The sequence below is a fragment of the Conger conger genome, chromosome 16 (assembly GCF_963514075.1).
Source record: "Conger conger chromosome 16, fConCon1.1, whole genome shotgun sequence".
Classification (NCBI taxonomy): domain Eukaryota; kingdom Metazoa; phylum Chordata; class Actinopteri; order Anguilliformes; family Congridae; genus Conger; species Conger conger.
In genome coordinates, this window is record NC_083775.1 from 34,565,686 (window position 1) to 34,589,589 (window position 23,904).

The following is a 23,904-nucleotide window of genomic DNA, read 5'->3' on the forward strand; positions in this document are numbered from 1 at the left end:
TGAAGAGTGAACGCTCAATGGATTATCCAATCAACTTCAGGGGAAAGTTCACAGATGATCAAAGGTAATTAAACCAGTTCAAATTCACATAACAGTTTAATTGGAATTCAGTGTCACTGCCATGTTTCAGGGGTAGGTTGGTGTATGAACACACACTGATATGTAGATGTGGGGTACTGTGTCATTCTGATGTGATGTGAGGTAGAGCTGCAGTAACAAAATGATTTTAACTGGACATTCTGTCACGTTCTGTGTGTTAGAGTTGCATTCAGCAGCTAAGTATTATGGGAAAGTCTGTCCCCATCTTTTGTTCACAGGGTCCAGACAGAAAGACCAGGGTCACCTGATCCCAGTGGTGTGTCAATGAAGAGTGAACGCTCAATGGATTATCCAGTCAACTTCACAGGAGGCTTCACAGACAACCCAAGGTTATTAAACAGATTCAAATGCATGCAGAACACTTCAATGGGGGAAATTTGCATTTTGGCACCAAAGGCTTAATATGCTACAATACCTCCAAATAGCCCCTGGAATTTGCAAACTTCTGGAGTAATGTCAATCCCTGGTCCCCTGGCTGTGAGTTAGAGCTGCAGTAAGAGAATGAGTTTTACTGGAAACGCTGTTTCCATGTTCTGTTCGCAGAGTCCAGACAGAAAGACCAGGGTCACCTGTTCCCAGTGGTCTGTCAATGAAGAGTGAACGCTCAATGGATTATCCAATCAACTTCAGGGGAAAGTTCACAGATGATCAAAGGTAATTAAACCAGTTCAAATTCACATAACAGTTTAATTGGAATTCAGTGTCACTGCCATGTTTCAGGGGTAGGTTGGTGTATGAACACACACTGATATGTAGATGTGGGGTACTGTGTCATTCTGATAAGATGTGAGGTAGAGCTGCAGTAACAAAATTATTTTAACTGGACATTCTGTCACCACGTTCTGTGTGTTAGAGTTGCATTCAGCAGCTAAATATTATGGGAAAGTCTGTCTCCATCTTTTGTTCACAGGGTCCAGACAGAAAGACCAGGGTCACCTGATCCCAGTGGTGTGTCAATGAAGAGTGAACGCTCAATGGATTATCCAATCAACTGCACAGGAGGCCTCACAGACAATCCAAGGTTATTAAACAGATTCAAATGCATGCAGAACACTTCGATGGGGGAAATTTGTATTTTGGCACCAAAGGCTTAATATGCTACAATACCTCCAAGTAGCCCCTGGAATTTGCAAACGTCTGGAGTAATGTCAATCCCTGGTCCCCTGGCTGTGAGTTAGAACTGCAGTAAGAGAATGAGTTTTACTGGAAACGCTGTCTCCATGTTTTGTTCACAGGGTCCAGGTAGAAAGACCAGGGTCACCTGTTCCCAGTGGTGTGTCAATGAAGAGTGAATGCTCAATGGATTATCCAATCAACTTCAAAGGAGGGTTCACAGGTGATCAAAGGTAAGATTGATGTGTCTGACTAATTGGAATGAAGCAGCTCATTTCAGGAGTAGGTTGGTGCATTAATACACACTGAGGTGTAGCTGAAGTATAATATAATATTCAGATGTCCTGTGAGTTACAGCTGCAGTAACTGGATGAGATTAACCCTTTCGGTATCAAGCCAAAAAGTGGCTCCACCCAAATCCCAGGGGTTTTTGGCTTTGGTTGTGAAAATTGAAAAAAATTAGTTGGGTTTTAATAGGGCCTGAAAGAAATGGTATAGCATTCATTTTGATTGGTTGACAATGTATGTGGTCGAGTGTGCCATATGGTACTCTTGGGACGGAAGGGGTTAACTGGAGGCTCCATCTCTGTGCTGTGAGTTAGAGCTGCAGTTAGAGGATGAGGTTAACTGGAAGTGGTTTTATTTTCAGGATCCAGCAGTTACTGGAGTTCAAGAGTTCAGATAAACTGTATTTCCCAAAACAGGTGCGTTCAGCTTTTCCTAATTGTTTTTAGTAGGTTGTTATGTCTTCTTCCGACAGCAAGTTTTTTTTAAATCTTTTTTTTTTCGTTCTTTTTTCCAAACACTGAGCTGGGACCAAGACATGTTTTTCATTGATTTGGCTCTGTATGCCACAATTTTAGATTCAAATAGTTTACACGTGGCTAAAGTGCATATTTCCAGCTTTTTTTAAAGCATATTTTTATACATTTTGGTTTCACCACATATAAGTTATGGCTTTACAGGTGTTTCTGATTAGTCAGCTGTGTCCTCATTCTAGGCTTTTGAATGTCAGTTATTGGTGGTCCACAAGAGGAACAGAGTTGTGCTAATGAAAGTCAAAAAGCCATTATGAGGCCAAGAAATAAGAAAAAACTGTCAGTCATAGGCCAAACATTATGCATAAGCTGCTCGTAACATCATTAATAAGAGAGCACTGGTGATATCAGTAATCATAGTGGGACTGGCAGGCCAAGGGCAACCTCATTACATTACAGTTTAACTGACGCATTTATCTAAAGTGACCTACCCTCCCCTGGAGTGGGGTTCAGGGCTTTGCTCCAGGGCCCCCAGCTGCACGGATCGCATTGTGGTTACAGGGGTTTGAACCACCAACCTTCTGGGTCCTAGTCAAGCAACCTAGCCGCAAGGCTGTAGGCTGACTTCTACAGTTGACAAATTGTCCCCGTAAAGAAGTAAAAAACCTGTCCAACAGTGAATACTCTCCACAGAAGACTACACTAAACAGAACTACACTGCAAAATGCAAACCACAAGGTAGCTGCAAAAACCTGATGGCCAGGTAACAGTTTGCCAAGAAGTACAGTACGTAAAAGAGCCAACATGGTTATGGAAAAAGGTCTTGTGGATCAGTGTTCCCCAATTTCTATTTTCCTACTGCGGTGCTAAGAAGCACATCCCTGTATTATTTGGAGGAGACCGGGGAATCCTCCCCCAGAAAACTTTAATATGGCAACTGGCTATTAGTACATTTTTTTAAAGGGATCCAGAATCCAAACCAAAAAAAATCCAATCTATTTCATTCAAATTAAATTATTACCTATAACTAACACGAGTCACAACAACTGACTGACACATTTAAATCATACATTTAAAGTACTGCCAAATTTGTCGCATTGAACGATGGTTATTGTGGTAACCTGTGCATCATTCTGTTGATGTGAATGGAGCTGGAAGCTTCTCTCACTAGCTGTGTGTCCCAGTGTGAATGGTGCTCTGGCTGTTTCTCGGCCTCATAATGGCTTTTCTGACCCTCATTTGCATAACAGCTAAGGTGGTTTAACAATTTCACACTGACACAGCACACCTCTTCATGTGTTTATTTCACACTGATACAGCACAACTCTTTGTGTGTTTATTTCAGTCTCTCCTGCATACTCTGGTGAAGCTGAAGAGGGAAGAAAAGCTTAAACTGTTTCAGAGCCATCTGAGTCAGGATTGTCCAGAATGCAAGAGTCTGTGTGAAGATCCTTGTGTGTTGGATAAGTTTAAGACGATGATAGAATTGTTCAAGAGTCATGAAATTCATGACTACCCAGAATGCATTAAGAGAGGGCAGCAGGATCCAGAAGTCTTGTACATAGTTGAGAAGATGCTGGAGACCTGTGGCAGTGAGAGGTCTCTCAAGATCACACTCCACATCCTGAAAAGCATGAATCAGAAGGATCTCACTGACTCACTGGAGAGAGATGAGCAGCACAGTAAGAGTTTCACTCGTAACTGTGTCCTTTATAACACTGAAATGAGTTCAGCTAACAAGTCTATCAGTGATAACATTACATTATTACATGTTATTTAGCCTATGCTTTTATCCAACACGACTTACAGTTGATTAGACTAAGCAGAAGACAATTCCCCCTGGAGCAATGTGGGGTTAAGGGACTTGCACAAGGGCCCAACAGCTGTGTGGATCTTATTGTAGCTACAACGGGGATTGAACCATCAACCTTGCAGGTCCCAGTGATGCTCACATTAACCACGATCCTAAAAGTGTTTTAAATGAACAGTCTTGCATATAGAGAACATCACACACAAAGGCATTTTATATTCCATCAAGCATCGGCAAGTAAATGAAGGTCCATGAGATTAACTCTCAGGAACCTCGTGCTCAAAAGCCAATAACTAATCCACTGTCCTATCAGACAGACTGCCCTCAGTTTGTATACAGGGCTTTTGTGCACCCAGCACAAAAATGTACCATATGACCTTTGTAGAATATTTTCCACATAAGCCTGCGAAATGAAATAGAAAAAGACAATTTTGAATGGAATGGGACGAAAACCCATTTTTGACAATGTAATATGGTTTTTCTTTCATCCTTATTGTACGAAAGAAACAGTATGTACTTCTTTTGCTGATTTAATGATATGATGTGTGTAATACTGTTTCCATTGACTTTGTGAAGTCTGAATGAGAAATGTATTTATAATTTTAACCATAATTATTTCCTCTCTTCAGATGAATCCATAAAAAGAGCCAGGCAGGCAGTGCAAACTCATCTGAAAAGCAAGTTTGAATGCACAATTAAAAGTTCAGCAAAGCAGAGCCATCAAATGTTGCTCAGTGAGATCTATACAGAGCTCTGCATCACAGAGGGGGGAAGTGGGGGGGTCAATAATGAACATGAGGTCACACAGATTGAGACAGCATCCAAGAGACAAACCGCACAGGAGACTACAATCCTCTTCAGTGACATGTTTAAGCCCTCACCTGGACAAAAGAAAAGAATTAGAACTGTGCTTTCAAAGGGCATCACTGGCATTGGGAAAACTATCTCAGTGCAGAAGTTCATTCTAGACTGGGCAGAAGGAAAAGCCAATCAGGACATTGATTTCATCTTCCCGCTTCCTTTCCGAGATCTGAATTTTAAGGAGGATAAAGAATTAAGTCTGATGCAACTTCTCCAGCTCTACTTTCCACAACTGAATGAGATCAAAAGTGTTGAAAGTGATGAATTCAAAGTTTTGCTTATCTTTGATGGTCTGGATGAGTGTCGACTTCCTCTAGATTTCAAAAGAAATAAGAACTGCTATGATGTAACAGAGTCATCATCAGTGGATGTGCTGCTGACCAACCTTATTAAGGGGAATCTACTTCCCTCAGCTCTCCTGTGGATCACCTCCCGACCTGCAGCAGCCCATCAGATCCCTCCTGAGTGTGTGCACCAGGTGACAGAGGTACGAGGGTTCAATGATCCACAGAAGGAGAAGTACTTCAGGAAGCGAATCAGAGATCAGAATCTGGCCAGCAGAATGATCTCGCACATAAAGTCATCCAGGAGTCTCCACATCATGTGTCACATACCAATCTTCTGTTGGATTTCTGCTGCTGTTCTGGAGACAATGTTGGGTAAACTAGAGAGTGAAGATCTGCCCAAAACTCTGACTGAAATGTACACACACTTCCTGCTCATTCAGACTGATGTGAAGAATCAGAAGTATCATGGCTCAGATGCAGACCCAACCCCAGAGAAAACTTTGGAGTCCAATGCAGAAATCATCCTGAAACTGGGGCAGCTGGCTTTTCAACAGCTGGAAAAGGGCAATCTGATATTCTATGAAGAGGACCTACAAGAGAGTGGCATCAATGTCTGTGAAGCTTCAGTGTACTCTGGAGTGTGCACAGAGATCTTTAAAGAGGAGCTTGGGTTGGGTCAAGAGAAAGTCTACTGCTTTGTGCATCTGAGCATTCAGGAGTATCTGGCTGCATTGTTTGTGTTTAATTTGTGTGTAAATAAGAAGGTAAATGCACTCAGAAAAACAAAGAAGTCTAAACCTGTCAGAATGCCGCTAATCAAGTTAAACTGCATGGCAGTGGATCAGGCCTTGAAGAGTGAGAATGGACACTTGGACCTTTTCCTCCGGTTTCTTCTTGGACTCTCTCTGGACTCCATTCAGACTCTTTTAGGAGGACTAATGACACAGACAGGAAGCAAACCTGATGGAGGAAGACGCAAAACAAAATCCGTTCATGATTTCATGACTGTTTTTGGAAGACAACTTTTGGAAGACAACTCACCAAGCAGATCATCTGTACCAGAACCAGAGACACAGACAGAAAGCAGATCAGAGAGCATTACGAAAACAGCCGAGTACATTAAGAACAAGATCAGAGAGGAATCTTCAGCAGAGAGGACCATCAATCTGTTCCACTGTCTGAATGAACTAAAAGACAACTCTCTTGTGAAAGAAATCCAGAATTCCATGAAATCAGGAAAACTTTCTGATAAAAATCTGGAACCACACATGTGTTCTGCACTGGCCTTTGTGTTACTGATGTCAGAAGAGATCCTGGATGATTTTGACTTGAAAACCTACAACACATCAGCAGCAGGTCATCAGAGACTAGTACCAGTAGTCAGAAACTGCAGGAAGGCAATGTGAGTATTCTTATTAATAATGTTGATGACTGAGTGCATGTTTTCACACTTTCTTTGCTAGTGTTGAATCAAGATGCTTCAACAGCTTGTATCCTCATTAATGTCCAGATCATAAGCAGCATCCAGTGCAAAAACTCATGACTTAATTGTATTTGATTTAAGTTACTATTTTATTTTCAAAGTTAGCAACAGTCGCCTCACAGCAAGGAGGTCCTGGGTTCGAATCCCTGTCGGACAGGGCCTCTCTGTGCGGAGTTTGCATGTTCTCTCCGTGTCTACATGGGTTTCCTCCGGGTACTCCTCTGCCACTGCTGTTACTTAAATTTCAGCCCATGCTCCCACCTGGTGTCTTCAAGCCAGAGGATATGTATGCAGGACGCCGTTGGCGCCAATTAAGAGTACATATCAGATCTGCTTTGGTCTGGATGGGTAAAGGAATATCTTCCCCTCATGCAAAAGTGCCAAAACTGGAACAGATTTAGAAGAAATGCTCAACGTTATTCATGCATGACAGCAAGAGTTATTGATACCAACCCTGATGCAAGAGGAAGAGTGCAAAGTGTGAAGCTTCAAACAAAGAAGGATGATCAACAAAATCTGCCTGTTGGTTCCGGCCAGCCTCTGAATTTACACGCTTACATCCTCATCTAATATGACAAACCTTTGTTAGAAATGTTTGGTTATTTGTTTTGTGTTGGCTCCTGTTTGTTTTTGTTTAATATTGTTAGTACGCACTTCGGCCATAACAATAGGGGCCGGTATTGTAGGGGTCATTTATTTGTGAATTTTTTTATTTGGTTAAAAGAACAACAAGGCGTGTTTGTCTTGATGAAGATTTTTCAAATGCATAATATCATGCATGCATCAAACTTTTGAGTTTGACTTACACTTGCACACAGGCATGCATTTCCTCATTCATTCATTAATTCATTCAACTCTCTTCAATCAAGATCCAGATCTTCAATCAATTCTGTTGACTCATCAAATACTGTACAGTGGAACAAGTCCACTTCAGGCGTCCATATCAAAACTTCACCTGATGTTTTGAATGCATATAGAAAATTAATATAGCCCTAAACGGTGTTCTACATGGAGCCAGTTACAAATAACTTTTCTCAGCAAGATAATTTTATCTGAAAACGGTCACAGAATTTAGTCTGGTCATATGTAACCCCTGCAGAACAGACACACTGCACTACCTGGTCATATGTGTACAAATAATGTTATAATACTACTATCTCTTCTTTACAGACTGAACAGCAGTAACCTCACAGATAGGTCTATGGATATTGTTGCCTCAGCTCTCCAGTCGTCAAACTCGCCCCTGAGAGTTCTGGACCTCAGCTACAATAAACTGGGGGATTCAGGAGCTCAGCTGCTCTGTGGTGGACTGATAAGTCCGAACTGTAAACTACAGAGACTGAAGTGAGTAGTGTTGTGTACTGTGAGCTTAAATGGTCCAAAAGTACTGACCATCTGCATAGTAAAATGCGTAGGCATATATTTATAAGATTCTATTTAGAAATTGTCCCACTCAAATTTCTGTCCATTCCAATCGCGGAAAAAGTTTTGTGATGTGTACAGTATGTCAAACCGATTGAGATGTCAGTTGATACAATGATATTAATGAATGGTCAAGCCGTAATGCTTAGGTGAGTGATTGGTAGGCAAGTATCGGTACGAAAATGAATTACAAAGCTTATTGATGAGCAGGTTTCAGTAGCGAAAGGACAGCTATAAAATTTTATAAGAAAGCGATGGTGCAAATATTTATGAATGATCAAAGTGAAGTTGCCTTTCTTTTGCAGATAAGCTTTTCTATTTTTCAAAATGATGAAAAAAAAACATTTAAAGAGAGTTGCCCAAGTTGCTTCTAATTGAGTTGAGTTGAATTGAGTGGAAAGTTTGGTTATTGAAACAAAATCTCAAAATGTCTGATTGACAGGTACAGTAAATCACAGCTGAATGTAAAGGGAACATTTTTTGGGTCATAGGATCTCCCAGAAATCCCAATGTATTGTTGCTAGGCTGTCAGATTACAAAATTAAACTGGCCATGTTGCAAAAGTTTAAAGAATTAAAGGGCACCCAATTCTCTGTGAATGACCAATTCCTTCCAATGAATATTAAGTCATTGGAATTGTTTGATGAAGATGACAAAAGCTGTAGGTGGGGATGAATATTGGGGGTGTGCGTTGTAGATAGAAATGGAAACTCCTCCAACATTTTCAGTGAAACTGAAACTTTTAACATGCATGGAATAGCCTACATGATGGTGATACTCAGAGGCAATTGTTTGAAATACTATAGACTTGTGACATCTGCTTTTTCTGTGGAATTATTAAAGGAGAGAGACAGTATTAAGAAATCAAGTTCTTACTTGTGGATTAGTCATAATATTTTAGTAATCTAATTTACACAACCATCTCCCTGTCTCAGAAATGCATATACAAATAAGAAATACATAAACACATGTATCAACTGCCAAGGTGCTCAGTGTCAGACTGAGTAGTGGATTTGAATGTGTGGGTGTGTGGTCTCTCCACAGCCTGGGTTGGTGTAATCTCACAGAGGGCTGCTGTGATGCTCTGGCCACCGTCCTGCGTTCCCCTCACTCAGAGCTGAGAGATCTGGAGCTCAGAGACAACGAGCTGCTGGATCCAGGAGTGTTAGCACTCTCTGCTGGACTGGAGGACCCACACTGTAAACTGCAAAGACTGGGGTGAGTACAAATAAAAGCCCCTTCAAATCAAAAGGGCTCCATTGTGCCTAATACAGCACTAATGTTAATGTTTCTAATGTGAAAACAGATCTTCAGCATGCCCATTTAACTTCTTAATCTGACATCAATTGTACAATTGCAAAGCATTTAATCAAATTATTTCAGTTTAATATATGAAGAAAAATAAATAAACAGTCCTGTTATTTTATAGCTTAGTACGGTCCAGTGGCAACACAGTCAGAACAAGTCAGCCTTTCAACCGTACCATAAAATAAGTATGAAGTACAATAGGCTCAAAAAGAATGACTAGTCAGATGAATCAGAACTTTGTTACAGTATCAAAATTATTTCATTCATCTAGTAAGATAAAATGTTGGAGCACGTCCTAAAAAGCAGGCAACTGGGGGAAACTGCAAATTGGATATCAAGGATATGCAATAAATCCTCATCTGGCTTGCCATGACACACTGCCTTGTGTTTAAACACAGCCCTGTTAGTTTATATGAATGTGCTGTAATGTGTGTTTGTCCGTCTACCTGCAGGCTGTCAGGGTGTAGAGTCACACAGAGAGGCTGTGATTCTCTGGCTTCAGCTCTGCATTCAAACCCCTCACACCTGAGAGAGCTGGACCTGAGATACAATCACCCGGGAGACTCAGGAGTGAGAGCGCTGTCTGCTGCTAAACTGGACACACTCACACTGCTGTAAGTACAGTTTCCACACACACATGGTTTACGTTATGTTAAGGTAGTCCATCGTGTGTGATGATGACCTCCACTACGGTTTGTGGGTCTTTTGATGACTGTATAGTCCAATGTGGGATACACACTGTCTGCCACAGACAGGGCAAGTGAAAGCCTGACCCGATGGGACAAGGTGCAAACATGGATGCCTTTCTTCTCTGGCTTCTTGCCAGACGATGTTCAATTCTGTGCTCCTCAGCCAGTTATACTCCTTGTTGACAGAGTCCATGCCAGGAGGAGCAACCTACAGCAGCAGCTTCCAAGGAAGTAGGCTTTATTCCACACTTCTTTAGGGAGGTCTTTAGTTGGTCCTTCAGCCTCTTTTTTTGACCCCCTGCAGAACGACGGCCTAGGTGGAGCTGGCCATACAGGGTCTTGCGTGGAAGGTGGCTGGCTGGCATCCTGATAACATGGCTAAGCCATCTCAGTTGGTGGTGCATGATGGTGGCCTCTATGCTCCTGCAGTTGGTTCTCTGAAGGACCACAGATTTGCATCCTTCCATTGATGGGGGATGCTTTCTTCCCGCCATACTAGGGAGATGAAGAGGTAGATTGCTCTGCTGCTGAAATATCCCCCCTGCTTCTGGATCTCAGCAGGGATGGAGTCAGGTCCTGGGGATTTATTGTTTTTCAGTGCCCTTATGGCAGCATGTACCTCAGAGAAGGAAGGTGGAAGGTCCAGGCTCTGGATGGTGGGTAGGGTTGGGAGCTCTTCCAGAACTGAGACATCAGCTGGGGCTGACTGGTTTAAGAGAGCCTCAAAATGCTCCCCTCATCTCTGGATAATCATAGCTTGATCCTTAATGAGGGAGGATTCATCTGCAGTTCTAAGGCGGCAGACAGTGTAGGCTCTTGGACCATGAGTGGCCTTTACTGCATCATAAAATGTGTGCATGTCATACCTGTCTGCATAGGATTGTATTTGCTGTGCCTTGTGTACCCACCACTGGTTTTTAATGTGCCTCAGGACATGCTCCACCTCTCTCCTTTGGTCTTGCCATTTGGTTTTAAGGGCTGCAGAAGATGGGTTATTGAGTGAGGTTTATGGGCATGCTGTTGAGGAGAGTGGAAATGTGTATGGAGTTTATCAAACCAGTCCTGGTGCTTCTTCCTGCTGTAGCCGATAGATTATGAAACTGCAGCCCAAAGTGAAGCACTTAGGGAGGACCACTTGTCATCGGTCGTCCCCTCCATGTTCTCCAGCTGCTTAGCTAGGGAAAAGCAGAAGCTGTTGCATGCCTCTGTTTCCTGCAGTCGGGCACAGTGCAGCCTTTTTTGGTGTACTTTCTGAGGCGTACTGCTGGGCAGATCCTCATTTTGAGCATGGCCATGATCATCCGATGTTCCGTCCAGCACTCCGTCCCTCTCATGGCTCGTGTGATGTGGACATCCCTCAGATCAGAGTGCCTGACAATGATGTAATCCAGAAGGTGGCAGTGCTTGGACCGGGGGTTTTGTATTTATTTTTCATCTGGAATATGGTGTTGGTTATGGTGAGATTGTGTTCAGCACAGAGACGTTGGAGTCTTAACCCATTTGCATTGGTGTGGCCGATGCCATGTTGTCCAATCACGCCTTTCCAAATGTCACTATTCTTCCCCACTCTTGCATTGAAATCACCCAACAGCAAGATTTTGTCATTTTTGTGGAGGGCCTCATCCAGCATCACGTAGAAGCGGTCTTTCACATCCTCTTCTGATGGAAGGGTGGGTGCATAAGCACTGAAGAGGGTGGCATATTGCTTTCTGACGAGGGGGATGCAGTGACATAAGCCTTTCACTTATGCCAGTCGGTATCTCAGTGAGATTTGGCAGGAGGCAGTTCTTGATGGCCAGGCCCACACCATGCAGGTGTTGTCCTCCTGTGGGGTAACCTTTCCAGAAAAAGGTGAAACCCTCTCCCTCTTCCTTGAGTGATCCTTCACCCAGGAGTCTGGTCTCGCTTAAAGCAGCAATGTCGATGTTGTAGCGCTTCAGCTCTGCCGCGATCAGCACAGTCCTTCGACCGGGCCTGTTGGTGTTGTGGCTAAAGGTGTTGAGTCCAAGAGGGTCCTGACGTTCCATGTTGCAAGTCGTAGGAATACACTTAGCCTTTTTTGTTTTCGACCGCTAAACAGAATGTCCTGATGGGCACGGTACCCCATCTAGGAGAGTCTGAGTGGGCAATGTTTAGGTCACCTCTTCTAGACCTTTTCAACTGGGGTGAGCAGTGTGGTCCTTAATAGGGCTGCTCAGACACACAGGGGTCTGCCGGGAGCAGCTGCAACTCAAAATCCCAGCTGCTGACGACCAAATAGCCCTGTGCCGCTACTGTGCAGGGACCTAGCTAGGAGCTTCCAGATCATTCAATCCTGCCCATTCACCAGGCACCCCATCGCGAGTAGACTTGATAGGTTTGCAGGGGTCTGGATGGAACTCACTAAACCAGTAGCAGATACTTGTACGCTGAGGTTATTTAAAGTAAGGGGATGCACTTGCTCCAACATCACTTCTTCGCTGTGCGGAGTAATAATACTGGAATAATGTAAATAATCCAGGATGACTGGCAACTCCTTACAGCTGCAGGAGGCTGCCGGAGCTCCAGTCTGTTGGACGACCGCCTATGGTACGCCAGCTTCTCTCTCAGGGTGTGCTCCCCTAGCCTTTGTCTTTCTGGACGTACCCACAAGGCAGCGGGACAGTGGTTGGTGGACGCCAGGGCCTGTCCACAACTGCGGGCCTGCACATCACACCTCTGGGGATGACTGCAGCTCCGAGATCCCCTGCCAAGTTTGCCTGGGGCCACGAGGCACCCGGTTACCGTATGTGGCCATGAGGAGGCCTGGCAGGAGTCTTGGTGAAGGAGAGGCTGTGTACTGGCAAGAGAAGGCTTACACACTAGGCTGCTTCCCTGTTCACCATCGGGGACTAGCCAGCGGCAGTGAGCTGTAAGCAAGAGAGTTGCAAGCAGGGGAAGTAGACATGCACCTTCCCTCTAACTACTGCACAACTGCACTTGACGCATCACAACACCTTGTCAATGACACACACACATACCCTCTCACACACGCACGCATACTCACTCACTCACTCGCGCACTCACTCACGCTCTCTCTCTCTGTTCTTCTGTTCTTACAGTGTGGACCATGGAGGAGAGACCAGGACCAAACCAGGACCCAGGAAATGTGAGTCTGTATTAACACGCAACACTATTAGACAAGGATAGGGATATCAGAAAGGAGGGACAGGGGAAATCAGGAGGGAGGACTAAGGTAGAGTTTGAAAAGGTGGGTTTTGAGTCTGCGTCGAAATAGGGGGAGGGATTCTGCTGTTCTGACAGTGGTAGGCAGGTCATTCCACCACTGAGGAACCAGAACGGAAAACAGGCGTGAACGTGCAGCTCGACCGCCAGGTGCACGTAGAGAGGGAACCGTAAGGCGACCAGAGCTGGCAGACCGGAGTGGTCTAGCTGGGGAGTAGGGAGTGATCAGGGATTGTATGTAAGGTGGGGCAGTCCCCTTAGCAGCCTGAAATGCCAACACTAGGGCCTTGAAACGGATGCGTGCGGCAATGGGAAGCCAGTGGAGGCCAATGAGAAGCGGGGTGACATGAGCCGACCTGGGCTGATTGGTGATCAGGCGGGCTGCAGCATTCTGGACCAGCTGGAGGGGCTTGATGGCACACGCTGGGAGACCGGCTAGGAGGGAGTTGCAGTAATCCAGGCGGGAAATTACGAGTGCCTGGACTAGGAGCTGGGTGGCTTTCTCAGTCAGGAGATGACGGATACGGCGTATATTATACAGAAAGAACCTGCAGGTTCTGGCAGTGGAGGATACTTGTGGAGCCAGGGTGAGGCAGTTATCAAGAGTCACCCCAAGATTCTTTGCCGTACGGGAGGAGGAAACTACAAAGTCCTCAACAGTCAATGAGAGGTCGATTGACGGAGAGGACTTAGCAGGGATGTAGAGAAGCTCAGTTTTGGCAAGGTTGAGCTTCAGGTGATGGGAAGTCATCCACGCAGAGATATCAGCCAAGCAGGCAGAGATCCGTGTGGTGATTTGGGTGTCGGGGGGGAAGGAAATGAAGAGTTGGGTGTCATCAGCGTAGGAATGATAAGAAAAGCCGTGGGAAGAGATAACAGGACCAAGAGACATGGTGTATAGCGAGAAGAGGAGAGGCCCAAGAACCGAGCCCTGCGGGACTCCAGTTCGTAGGGGTTGAGGGTCGGAGACTGCGCCCCTCCAAGTCACCTGGTAGGAGCGACCAGAGAGGTAGGAGGAAAACCAAGCGAGTGCAGAACCTGTGACACCCATCCCAGACAGCGATGAGAGCAGAATCTCATGGTTGACTGTATCGAAGGCGGCTGACAGGTCGAGGAAGATGAGGACAGAGGAGAGGGATTTTGCTTTAGCAGAGTGGAGTGCCTCAGTGACCGCGAGCAGGGCGGTTTCAGTGGAGTGGCCACTCTTGAAGCCAGACTGGTTGGGGTCATGGAGATTGTTGTGGAGAAGATAAGTGGACAGTTGGGAGCAGACCGCCCGTTCCAGGGTTTTAGCGAGAACAATGTGTGATTCATTTACACACCAGAACTGTTAGTATCGGGTGTGTGAATGAAAAAAAAAAACAGGGTTGTAAAGCTCGTTTTTCACTTTTATTATTCCATTCAACACGAGACAGAGTTTACAACAACGGCAATATCTTCCCTGGCTTTAGTCCTCCCGTCCCTGCCATTTCCCTGCTTACCCCCATTTTACTCCACAGTGTGCAGCTACACTGCACCAAATTTTTCACTGTTTGTTTATATTGTCAAAAGTTTGCATTTTAGGGGTGACAATTTATGCTAAATCACAAGTTCAGTGAACACGTTTTTGATAAATAGAATTTGTTAGTTTGGTTCTGATCACACAAGTTTACATGTGGATATAAGAAAATATTGATAAAGGAGGTCCAGTGTGTGCGTGTGAGCGATGTTTTTAAAGTCTTTTACCCACATAAATGCACAAACACACTGTTGTTACTTTGTATTTTCAAACTATGATAGCCACTCCGGATCTTAGATAGCCATTAGGTTCACTCGCAAAAAATGAAGAGTTCTTCATATACCTCTATCCTTGTTAGTGCGTGCGGTAGAAAACCTTTTTGCTTGATCAGTTATGGTCTCTTAAAGGGTAAGTAGCATAATAAATCAACAATAATAATCAGCAAAACTAATCATTCATATTTACGTTCTCATAACATATTCATTATTCATTTACCATAAGTTCATTTAACATTCATTTTCCTTTTCAGAACCTATAAGTGCATAAACGGCTCCTACACACACACATTGGTGCAATCACAGCCCTTTCTCTCATACAAATAATGAGGTGAATATTAATAATAATAATGAATCTATTTAATGCAGATGGCTGTCAGCTCACACTGGATCCAAACACAGCAAACAGAGAGCTGTCTTTGTCCGAGGGGAACAGGAAGGTGACACATACACCGGAGAGAGGGCCATATCCTGACCACCCAGAGAGATTTGATTATGAGCCCCAGGTTTTGTGCAGAGAGAGTCCAAGTGAGCGCTGTTACTGGGAGGCTGAGTTCAGTCTGACTTTGTGGGCAAGGGTTGATATAGCAGTGACATATAAAGGCATCAGCAGGAAAGGAGAGGATTCTGGCAGTAGGTTTGGAGGGAATGAAAACTCTTGGAGACTGAGCTGTGTTAAACGCAGTTTCTCTGATAATCTCAGTTGTGTTATCAGACACAATAATAACAGCAAACGCATACCTTCCCCCTCACCCTACCCCAGAGTAGGACGGTTATTTGGTAGAAGAGATTACAGGGTTGGAGTGTGTGTGGACCGTCCAAGCGGAACTCTGTCCTTCTACAGCGTCTCTGACTCTGACACACTGACCCTCTTGCACACAATCCACACACACTTCACTGAACACACACCCCTCTATGCTGGATTTGGAGTGTGTGATTCCTCAGTGTCCCTCTGCCAACTGTAGAAGACACACACACAATTGCTCTCTCTCATACCCACCCATATACTTGCATGTGCACCCAATGCTTTCTTACTGAAACCAATAGACAATCATGCCGAAAACGTAACAACATTTATACCACTGCAATTGTATTCAATATTAACCTCAGTACAGCTTAAACCCTGTGCATAAGAACATAAGGTTCAGGTTAAACACTTTCCTACCAGCTAATTAAAATTTTTGTTTTGTTTTTACATTTTAATGGAATTATTCTGTAAATAATTTGGTTCTATTGTTGAGGTTCATGTCCCCTACGTTTTCTTTAGTACACATGTAATCGCTTTTTATTGCTTTTAATCTTATCTTTTTGTAGTGAGGTGATTGTATTACCGATCACGCAGATGGCCACATTCTCCTCCAGTGCGCAATGTGCACTTGTTTTTCATCTTGTCCCCTTCATCTCTCATGCTCCCACTTCCTATCCAGTCAATTATTTACCTGTCCCTCGGGAAGGGATTGACGTCCATCAGCACCACTGAAAGTGTTAGAGAGGGTGTGCTGTCTCACAGGTACTTAGGGCATTCAATGTAGGACAGGTACGCCTGCCTCTACCATGTCTCTCTCTTCCTCACATCCTTGTGGCTGGGCTGTCTGAGATTGTTTGGCATGTGTGTGATCCTCTAAGAGAATTTAATTCACGTACTTGTACATATTTTTTATTATACTCTGTTGTAATTTGAAGACTTCATGTTGTCCCAGTGTGTGGTTATTGCCGGGCCAAAATTGCAATAGCCAAGGTGCGTTGTCTGACTGCCTCCGCTTCTGTATCAAGAAAGGTTTTACAACATATTTTCTCATGCCTTTTTGTAAACGTAGTTGCTGTTAAACTCTTACTAATGTTTTCTCCAGTGACTGGGAGAGAGAGTTATTCTCTGCATACTGACTGTATTATTCATTTATTGATGTAGGGGAGAGTAGGGACTGTTGTGACACGAGTTGTTACATTTTTGAAATCCGAGGGGGAAGAGGACGTGTATGAGGGTGTGCGATGTGATTTACAGCAGGCTAGCTGGTTTCAGGAAAAAAAAAACATTGGCTAACAACTGACCCCCGTGTCACAACAGACCCCGCTCTCCCCTATGTTCGTAATGTTAGTCATTTATTGTTTGTAGGCTATTCTATGCATAATGACATTGTGATTCATTATTTATGTACATTTTTACTGTTGGGCATTATTATTTGTATTAATATGCCCGACCTTGGTTCATGTTTGTTGTACAGTGATTAAGGTGTGTATTCTCTTAATCTGGTTTCTTTGCTATTCACGTGCATGCCCATATCAGGTGTCTGACAATAGTTCAGGGACTATTCCTTGCTGTATATTGTGTGTTTCATTGCAAACAGTGTCGTGACAACGGGTTGTGCTCTGCATCACATCTTTCTATAATTATTATTGTGCTGTGTTCTACTCTCAACTGTGTTGGTGTGACTCAACCCATAAGGGCCAAACTTGGTTTAAGTGCTGGGGCCCATCTGGGACATAGCGTCAAGGTGTGTATTTATTTCAGACTTGTTGTATTTTTTTTTTGTATTTCTTCATTTACCTATTTGGTGGGGAAGACTACCTGTAATACCAAGGCCCAGCAGCTTTGTCAATGTACTCAATTATTATAAAACCAAATAAGCTACTACAGTCTTTTTACAATCTTTACCAAAACATTGTATAGCTGTACAATAATTCAAGCTCATTGGTTGAAAATTTGTTCAAATTGCCACAGCCAATGGCCTGGATTGATTGCATGTAGCTGCCCAAATTGCACTCCAGACAAGCAATAACTGAAACACTGTATACTACTGTTTATTATCCAAGCGAAGACTACATATCTAGTTATAAAACAATACCAGTTCACTATCAGTAGCAACAACCAAATTAGCCGAGTGAGCGTTGCGAGCATGGTTGCACAGCGTTGTGCATCAGGTTGATATTTGTAAATTCGCAATAGCTAATTTGCTTGTTACTACTGAGAACTGCTATCGTTTTATAACTAGCTATGTATTATTCGCTGCAATAATAAGCAATAGTATAGAGTTTCAGTGATCGCTTGTCCGGAGTGCAATTTGGGCAGCTACACGTTCCTTTTTATCACTTTACATGTTCAATCATCCGTGTTTAGCTAAAACTTTATTTGTCTGAAACTGTAAATTGTAGTTGCATCGTTTGTGGTAGACGATCATATCTTAGTTATATATAGCCAGCTAGTTACATAGCCAAATAAGTTGGTTAGCTAAAGTGAATCTTAAATATTGCTGCTTCCACCAATTTTCTCGTTTGTAGATTTAATTTCTTCAGAACAAAATTTACAAGTGTTTCTGTCCTGTTGTATGACTCATTTAAGGACACCGAAGAAGAGAATTAAACATCTCAGCCCCAATAGCATAAGGAGTTAAACAACCTTTAAACAGTGGTGAGACAAAACTCCCCAATGGGAAGAAATCCACGTTCCAGTTTTGGAAAGGGCCCAGGTGTATTTATCCAACTAATTCAATAATGCTATACCCCTCTGGTCAGATAGCTAGAATATTTTTGTTTGTTTGTTTGGGGTTTTGGGTTTTGTGTCAAACCTTTCTTCTCCTCTCTAATTTACGAATCTAACCCAGCTTTGCGTAACCTGCTAATTCGCTGATTCTCTTCTCTAAACTTGCAGTGCACGGTGCAATTGTATGCATGTATTATTGCTCACAAATCAGTTATGAATTGTCAAAGAAATTGTTTTTAAATAGTAGTATGTTTTACCGTGGCATTTCATTAACTTTGTATCAATAAAATAACCAGTTTTTCCCTTGAAATGAAAGACTTCTGCCTCTTTTTTGCATTGGGTCACTAGTATTCATTGTATGCCCAAATCAGCCGCTTGAGGGAAAATGAAACATGCTGTTTCTCGGACTCCATGTTAAATAATTTCAAAATTATGATGACAGAATAGTGATAACAGTTTACACAACAGAGATACGACTATATCTGGTCACAAGGAATAAATAACACTAGATACTGAATAATAGATTCTGAAAGTTCTAAGCTTTCTGCAATAAGGAAGCCACTGAGTACACCTGACTAACCAGAAATAGCGGAGAAGCCTACTGTTCAATTACTTTTGGTCCCCTAAAATGGGACAACAACAAAAATTGATGCAACTTCCTATGGATGTAAATCACCCCATATGGATGTAAATACCCTAAAATTAAAGGCTACAGTCTGCATGTTAACATCATACTCATATACTGAGGTGTGTTTCTTGAAGCCTGCTTAATGCTACGTCATTTGTAAGTTGTACCTTAAGCTGTACCTTAACGTTTCAGCGTGTTTCCCGAAACGTTCTTAGTTAATTATACCTTCTGTACGTCGTACTTTCGTAAGGTTGGTCTGGACCACTCTTAGCAATGTTGTCAGCTCACTTGCTAGTGGCCATCACTGTTACGAACGCAAGCATCTGAAATCAGCTTTTTCTCTTCATTACATCTCAATATGTTAAGCAAAATGTACACTAATAATTCTACAGTTGTAGTTGGCTAATAATATTACTAGAATACCACAGTAATTGCACTGTTACGAATTGACAATTAACATGTAACAACATATTGAACATGTTGTTAATTGCCTTTTAAATGATATTCATAAACTTTCCCACTCTGTGTGCTGGAGCGATGTTTAATCATAGTTCTTTCTTGGTTTTGTTGGACACTGTAGTCCTAAAATTGGAAAATAATGTTTCTTTATTCAGCGCCATCAGTGATCGGACCGGACCAGACTTGTAGCATCCCCGGAAGGTCCATTAATGACAACTTGCTCCTCGTGAGGGATTTAATAATCCACTCCGGGAAGCGCAGGTCCCCCTTAAGCCTTCTCAGTTCCGATCAAGAGAAGGCTTCTGACAGGGTTAGCCATGTGTGCTTGAGAGGTTTAACATCCCTGGCCTCCTCCTACACTGGATTCAAGTCCATTGACAGACCATCATGGGCAGAGTGGTTGTCAACCAGCAACCCTCTGCCCCGTTTGACATCAGATCCGGCATCAGGCAGGGGTGCCCCCTCGCATCCCTCCTGTATGTCATCTACCTTGAGCCATTCCTACAGGCCACCAGGAACGACCCGCCACAGATAGTCGTTCCTTAGCTTGTGCCACCAAGGTACTGAATGACTTCTATGCAGCCACTGGCGCTCTTGTCAAACGGAGCAAGAGTGAATTGTTACCGTCTCGTTTTTGGAGTGAGCCACTAACTGTTCCCTTCCCTGTGCGCAGAAATAAGATCAAGCTCTTGGGGGTAACCTTCCAGGTGGACGAAGAGGACACGCTAAGCTGGAAGGGAGCCCTCAGCCACACTGAGGGTAAACTGCGGAGCTGGAACGCATGGCTTCCCACAATGACGGGTAAGATCCTGGTCCTGAAGGCAATAGTCCTTCCAATCCTACTTTATGTGGGCAGGGTGTCCCCCCCAGACAAAGCCACCCGGTAGATGTATTTACTGGTGGCTTTGTCTGGGGGAGCACTATGGAAAAGCTTAAGCGCTCTGTCATGCTGAAGGAAGAAAGGAACGGGGGCTGGGGGGTTAACATCATTCTGGCGCAGGGTCTGGCCACACTGGCCCAGAATGTCCAGAAGGTTAAGAAGGCCTCTGGTACCTTTGTTAGGTACTATGCCACTCCCTTTCTGAGAACGCTGGGCCTGTGTGAGCTAGACCTTAAAGTACCATACAGCTGGGACCCCCCGTACACTTACAGAGCGCTGAAGGACTTTGCCTTCAGGACCAGACTGTCCGCGGCTGGACTACCCTCGTGGAGCTATAAGGTAATTATGGCCTACTTAAGATCTGGCCAAACAGTAACGTTCCCGAGGGGAAACCCAGCCCTGGACCCATCAAGAATCTGGTCAAACGTTTGCCATAGCACATTAACTAATAAACAAAAAGACATTGCATGGATATCCTATGTGCCTCCCCACCAGGTCCTTCATGTATAGGCGACATCTGGCTCTGACGGAGCGCTGTCCCCACAGATGCACTGACTCAGAACATGTAAACCATCTGTTTTGGGAGTGCTCCGTGGTCAGGCGGGTCTGGGGCCTTGTTGTTTCCTCTGTCTCCCAAAACAGGTTGCTGCCGAGATCCTCCCTGACTGATGAGGGCGTCCTCTGTGGGCCAACCGGGGGACTCAGTGGAGGATTGTCAACATTGTAAAGCAGGTCCTGTGGGAGACAAGAAACATCAAGGACAACAGAGGACCTTGTCACTCTCAGGAGGAGAATACAAAATCTCCTCCAAGACAGCGCTGTGGTGGACTTGAACAGTAACAGGACTCTGGCAAGAGAGAAATGGGGGGTGGAGCTTTGAAAAGAACTTACTATATAACCCACCCCCCTAGAAGGGACACAGGCTCTTAGAGGCCTCAAAAGAGAAGCCTGGGCAATCTTTATCTTTTTGAAATTTTGTTTCCTTTTCATACCTCTGATAAGTTTGTGTTTTTAAAGTGGAGCATAACTGCTCCAAACTTTTTAAAAGAAAGTTTTATAATGTAAAAATTGTAAAACCAAATAAAGACAATATCTCCATTTACTTTGCTGAGAAGCTGTGGGTCCGCTTATTTATTTTCTTTTTTCCACCATATCTCATGCAAAAAGAATAAAATAATAATAATAAATAAATATATTTTCGTGTTGGTGCATTTAGGTGGCATGGATGGTGCAGCGGGTAGCACTGCTGCCTCACAGCAAGGAGGTCCTGGGTTCGAATCCCCATCGATCGGGTCCTCTCTGTGTGGAGTTTGCATGTTCTCCCCGTGTTTGCGTGGGTTTCATCCGGGTACTCCGGTTTCCTCCCACAGTCCAAAGACATGCAGGTTAGGCTGATTGGAGAGTCTAAATTGCCCATAGGTGTGAGTGAATGGTGTGTGTGCCCTGTGATGGACTGGCGACCTGTCCAGGGTGTATTCCTGCCTTTTGCCCCATGTGTGCTGGGATGGGCTCCAGCCCCCCTGCGACCCTGTTCAGGATAAGCGGGTTAGGATAATGAATGAATGAATGAATGGTGCGTTTTGCTTGTTGGTGCGCTTTTATTGCAAACGTCAGCTAATCAGAGAAAATAGTTAATTACACCAGCAATGTGATGGTGCTTCTGCCAAATCAACCCTGATGACAAAGATATTAAAATAATTTAAATAAAACATGACATGCCAAAGAAGGCATATTGCTAGATGGCGTAGCCACAAACCGTATCACTAACTGTATATATAATTTGGCAAAAAGTATATATACGGTTGGATAATTTAGTTTGTACGTTTTTAATTCTATTAATAATTTGTTAAAATATTTTTTACAATTTTAAGTATTCCTGCAGTGTATTATTCATAAATAACACTACTTTCTCTCATAACGCAGCCAAACAGTCGCTGCATGGAGTCCCTACAGAGCCAAAAGAACAGAACACTGTCCAAACACTTACGGAGAACACTGTCTAGCCTAAGCGAATTAGGCAGATATCTGCATTTATGGATTGGTTGTTTCTTCTGAATAACGAATTTAAAAATACAAAAAGAAAAAAAAACAATGACGCTGTCAAGAAAATAGAGGTCAAAGGCTAAAAGAGAAACTGAAACGTTGAACCGTTTAAACTAAAACGCCATTAAGACGGACGAGAAAAGAGGAAGTAAAAGAAGGAATGCATGTAAATAAAGGAACGGAGTAAGTAGCCTGTTTTGGCGTGGGGTGCAGTGAATAGCCTAGAAGCGAAAGGTATCCTAAATAGGTGTGGAGAGGAATGGGAATTGGGAATCTGCAAGTTGCCTATAATCGCAATAACACGCTTAATTATGTAAAACGAATTCCCCATAAAATAGTGGTCCCAAATAAAATACCATTTAAAAAAGGTTTTTGATCGTTTTTAATAGTTTATAAGCTAATAAGCTGTTTATTCATGTATTTGTTATATTCTATTCATATTTAACTCGCTGGGTATTTTCAGACTAGTTTCAATTCATTCATGTCATTCTCGTTGTATTTTATTGAATTCGTAGACTATTTCAGTAATTCGCGTATTTTAGGAGTATTGATCTGAATTGCTGTTACATTTAGACTCTTTTGGTACCGCAAGGTGGCTGAACGCTACATGTTGCTAATCTGTCACTATTGGCTGGGGCTGCGTTTCCAGTAGTCACTGGGGGAAAGTACCTAGGGCGAGACCACATCCGTGCACGTTGGATTGCTGTTTAATGTGAATTACCTACACCAAATTTCATCCGCAATGCCATTGTAATGCAATTGCACAGAATCATTTGAAACTGAATAAATTATACAGTGGCGTTTATGACAAAACAAACTATATGGTTAATTACAGTTTTTCTCCATTGTTTGGATGCATTGTTGAACAAGGATGCAGTGATGTCAAATGCATTTCCGGTTCTCTTCAAACAATTAAATTAACTTTTTGCACAACATATCACATTGAAAACTGTTTGAAAACCATTTAACACAAATGCAAGCACTGCATACAGATTTCCCCTGAGAGTCTTGCTCACAATATTCTCAAGCTTTTCCCAAAATAGGGAAATATATTACAAATGTGTAGGAACATTCAAAATGCAGAGGTACAAAACTTTTGATTCAATAATCAACATGAAGTCACACTGTAAAATGACACACCAGCAGAGTTTAAGTCTTTCATCGTAAGTCCAAGTCAAATCGCAAGTCTTTCAGGTCGTCACAAATTATTATGTGGTGTAGGTGACTTAAGTTTTTTTTTTTATGTTAAAGTCATGGTATTCTGCAAACCTGTTGAAGAAATAAATAACCAGTAATGTGAATGGGTTGATTGTGTATTATGTGTATTAGGGAAAAGGTTTAATATTCATTGCATGTGCCGGGCATTGCAAGATCTTCTCCTACCACATTTTTTAATATATATTTATTTATAATCTATTTATCTATCCATATATCTATATCTATATATATATATATATATATATATATATATATATATATATATAGAGAGAGAGAGAGAGAGAGAGAGAGAGATATTATACATGTATGGCTATTCACGATTTACAATCTCCCGATATAAATTTAAAAAATATATATATATATATATATTTAATTGACAAAGCTTAATCTC

The 23,904-nt window shown here is 42.9% G+C and overlaps 1 protein-coding gene across 1 annotated transcript; it reads left to right on the forward strand.

Annotated features, from left to right (window-relative positions):
- Nucleotides 1-371: 371 nt before the first annotated feature.
- Nucleotides 372-16,156, forward strand: LOC133114187 (NACHT, LRR and PYD domains-containing protein 3-like). Its single transcript, XM_061223356.1, has 12 exons — nucleotides 372-428; nucleotides 643-753; nucleotides 1,010-1,120; nucleotides 1,335-1,445; nucleotides 1,862-1,916; nucleotides 3,316-3,652; nucleotides 4,410-6,330; nucleotides 7,582-7,755; nucleotides 8,878-9,051; nucleotides 9,594-9,755; nucleotides 12,911-12,957; nucleotides 15,177-16,156. Exons 1-12 carry the CDS (start codon nucleotides 382-384, stop codon nucleotides 15,770-15,772), a joined length of 3,846 nt encoding a protein of 1,281 aa, XP_061079340.1. The 5' UTR covers nucleotides 372-381; the 3' UTR covers nucleotides 15,773-16,156.
- The last annotated feature ends 7,748 nt before the right edge of the window (nucleotides 16,157-23,904 follow it).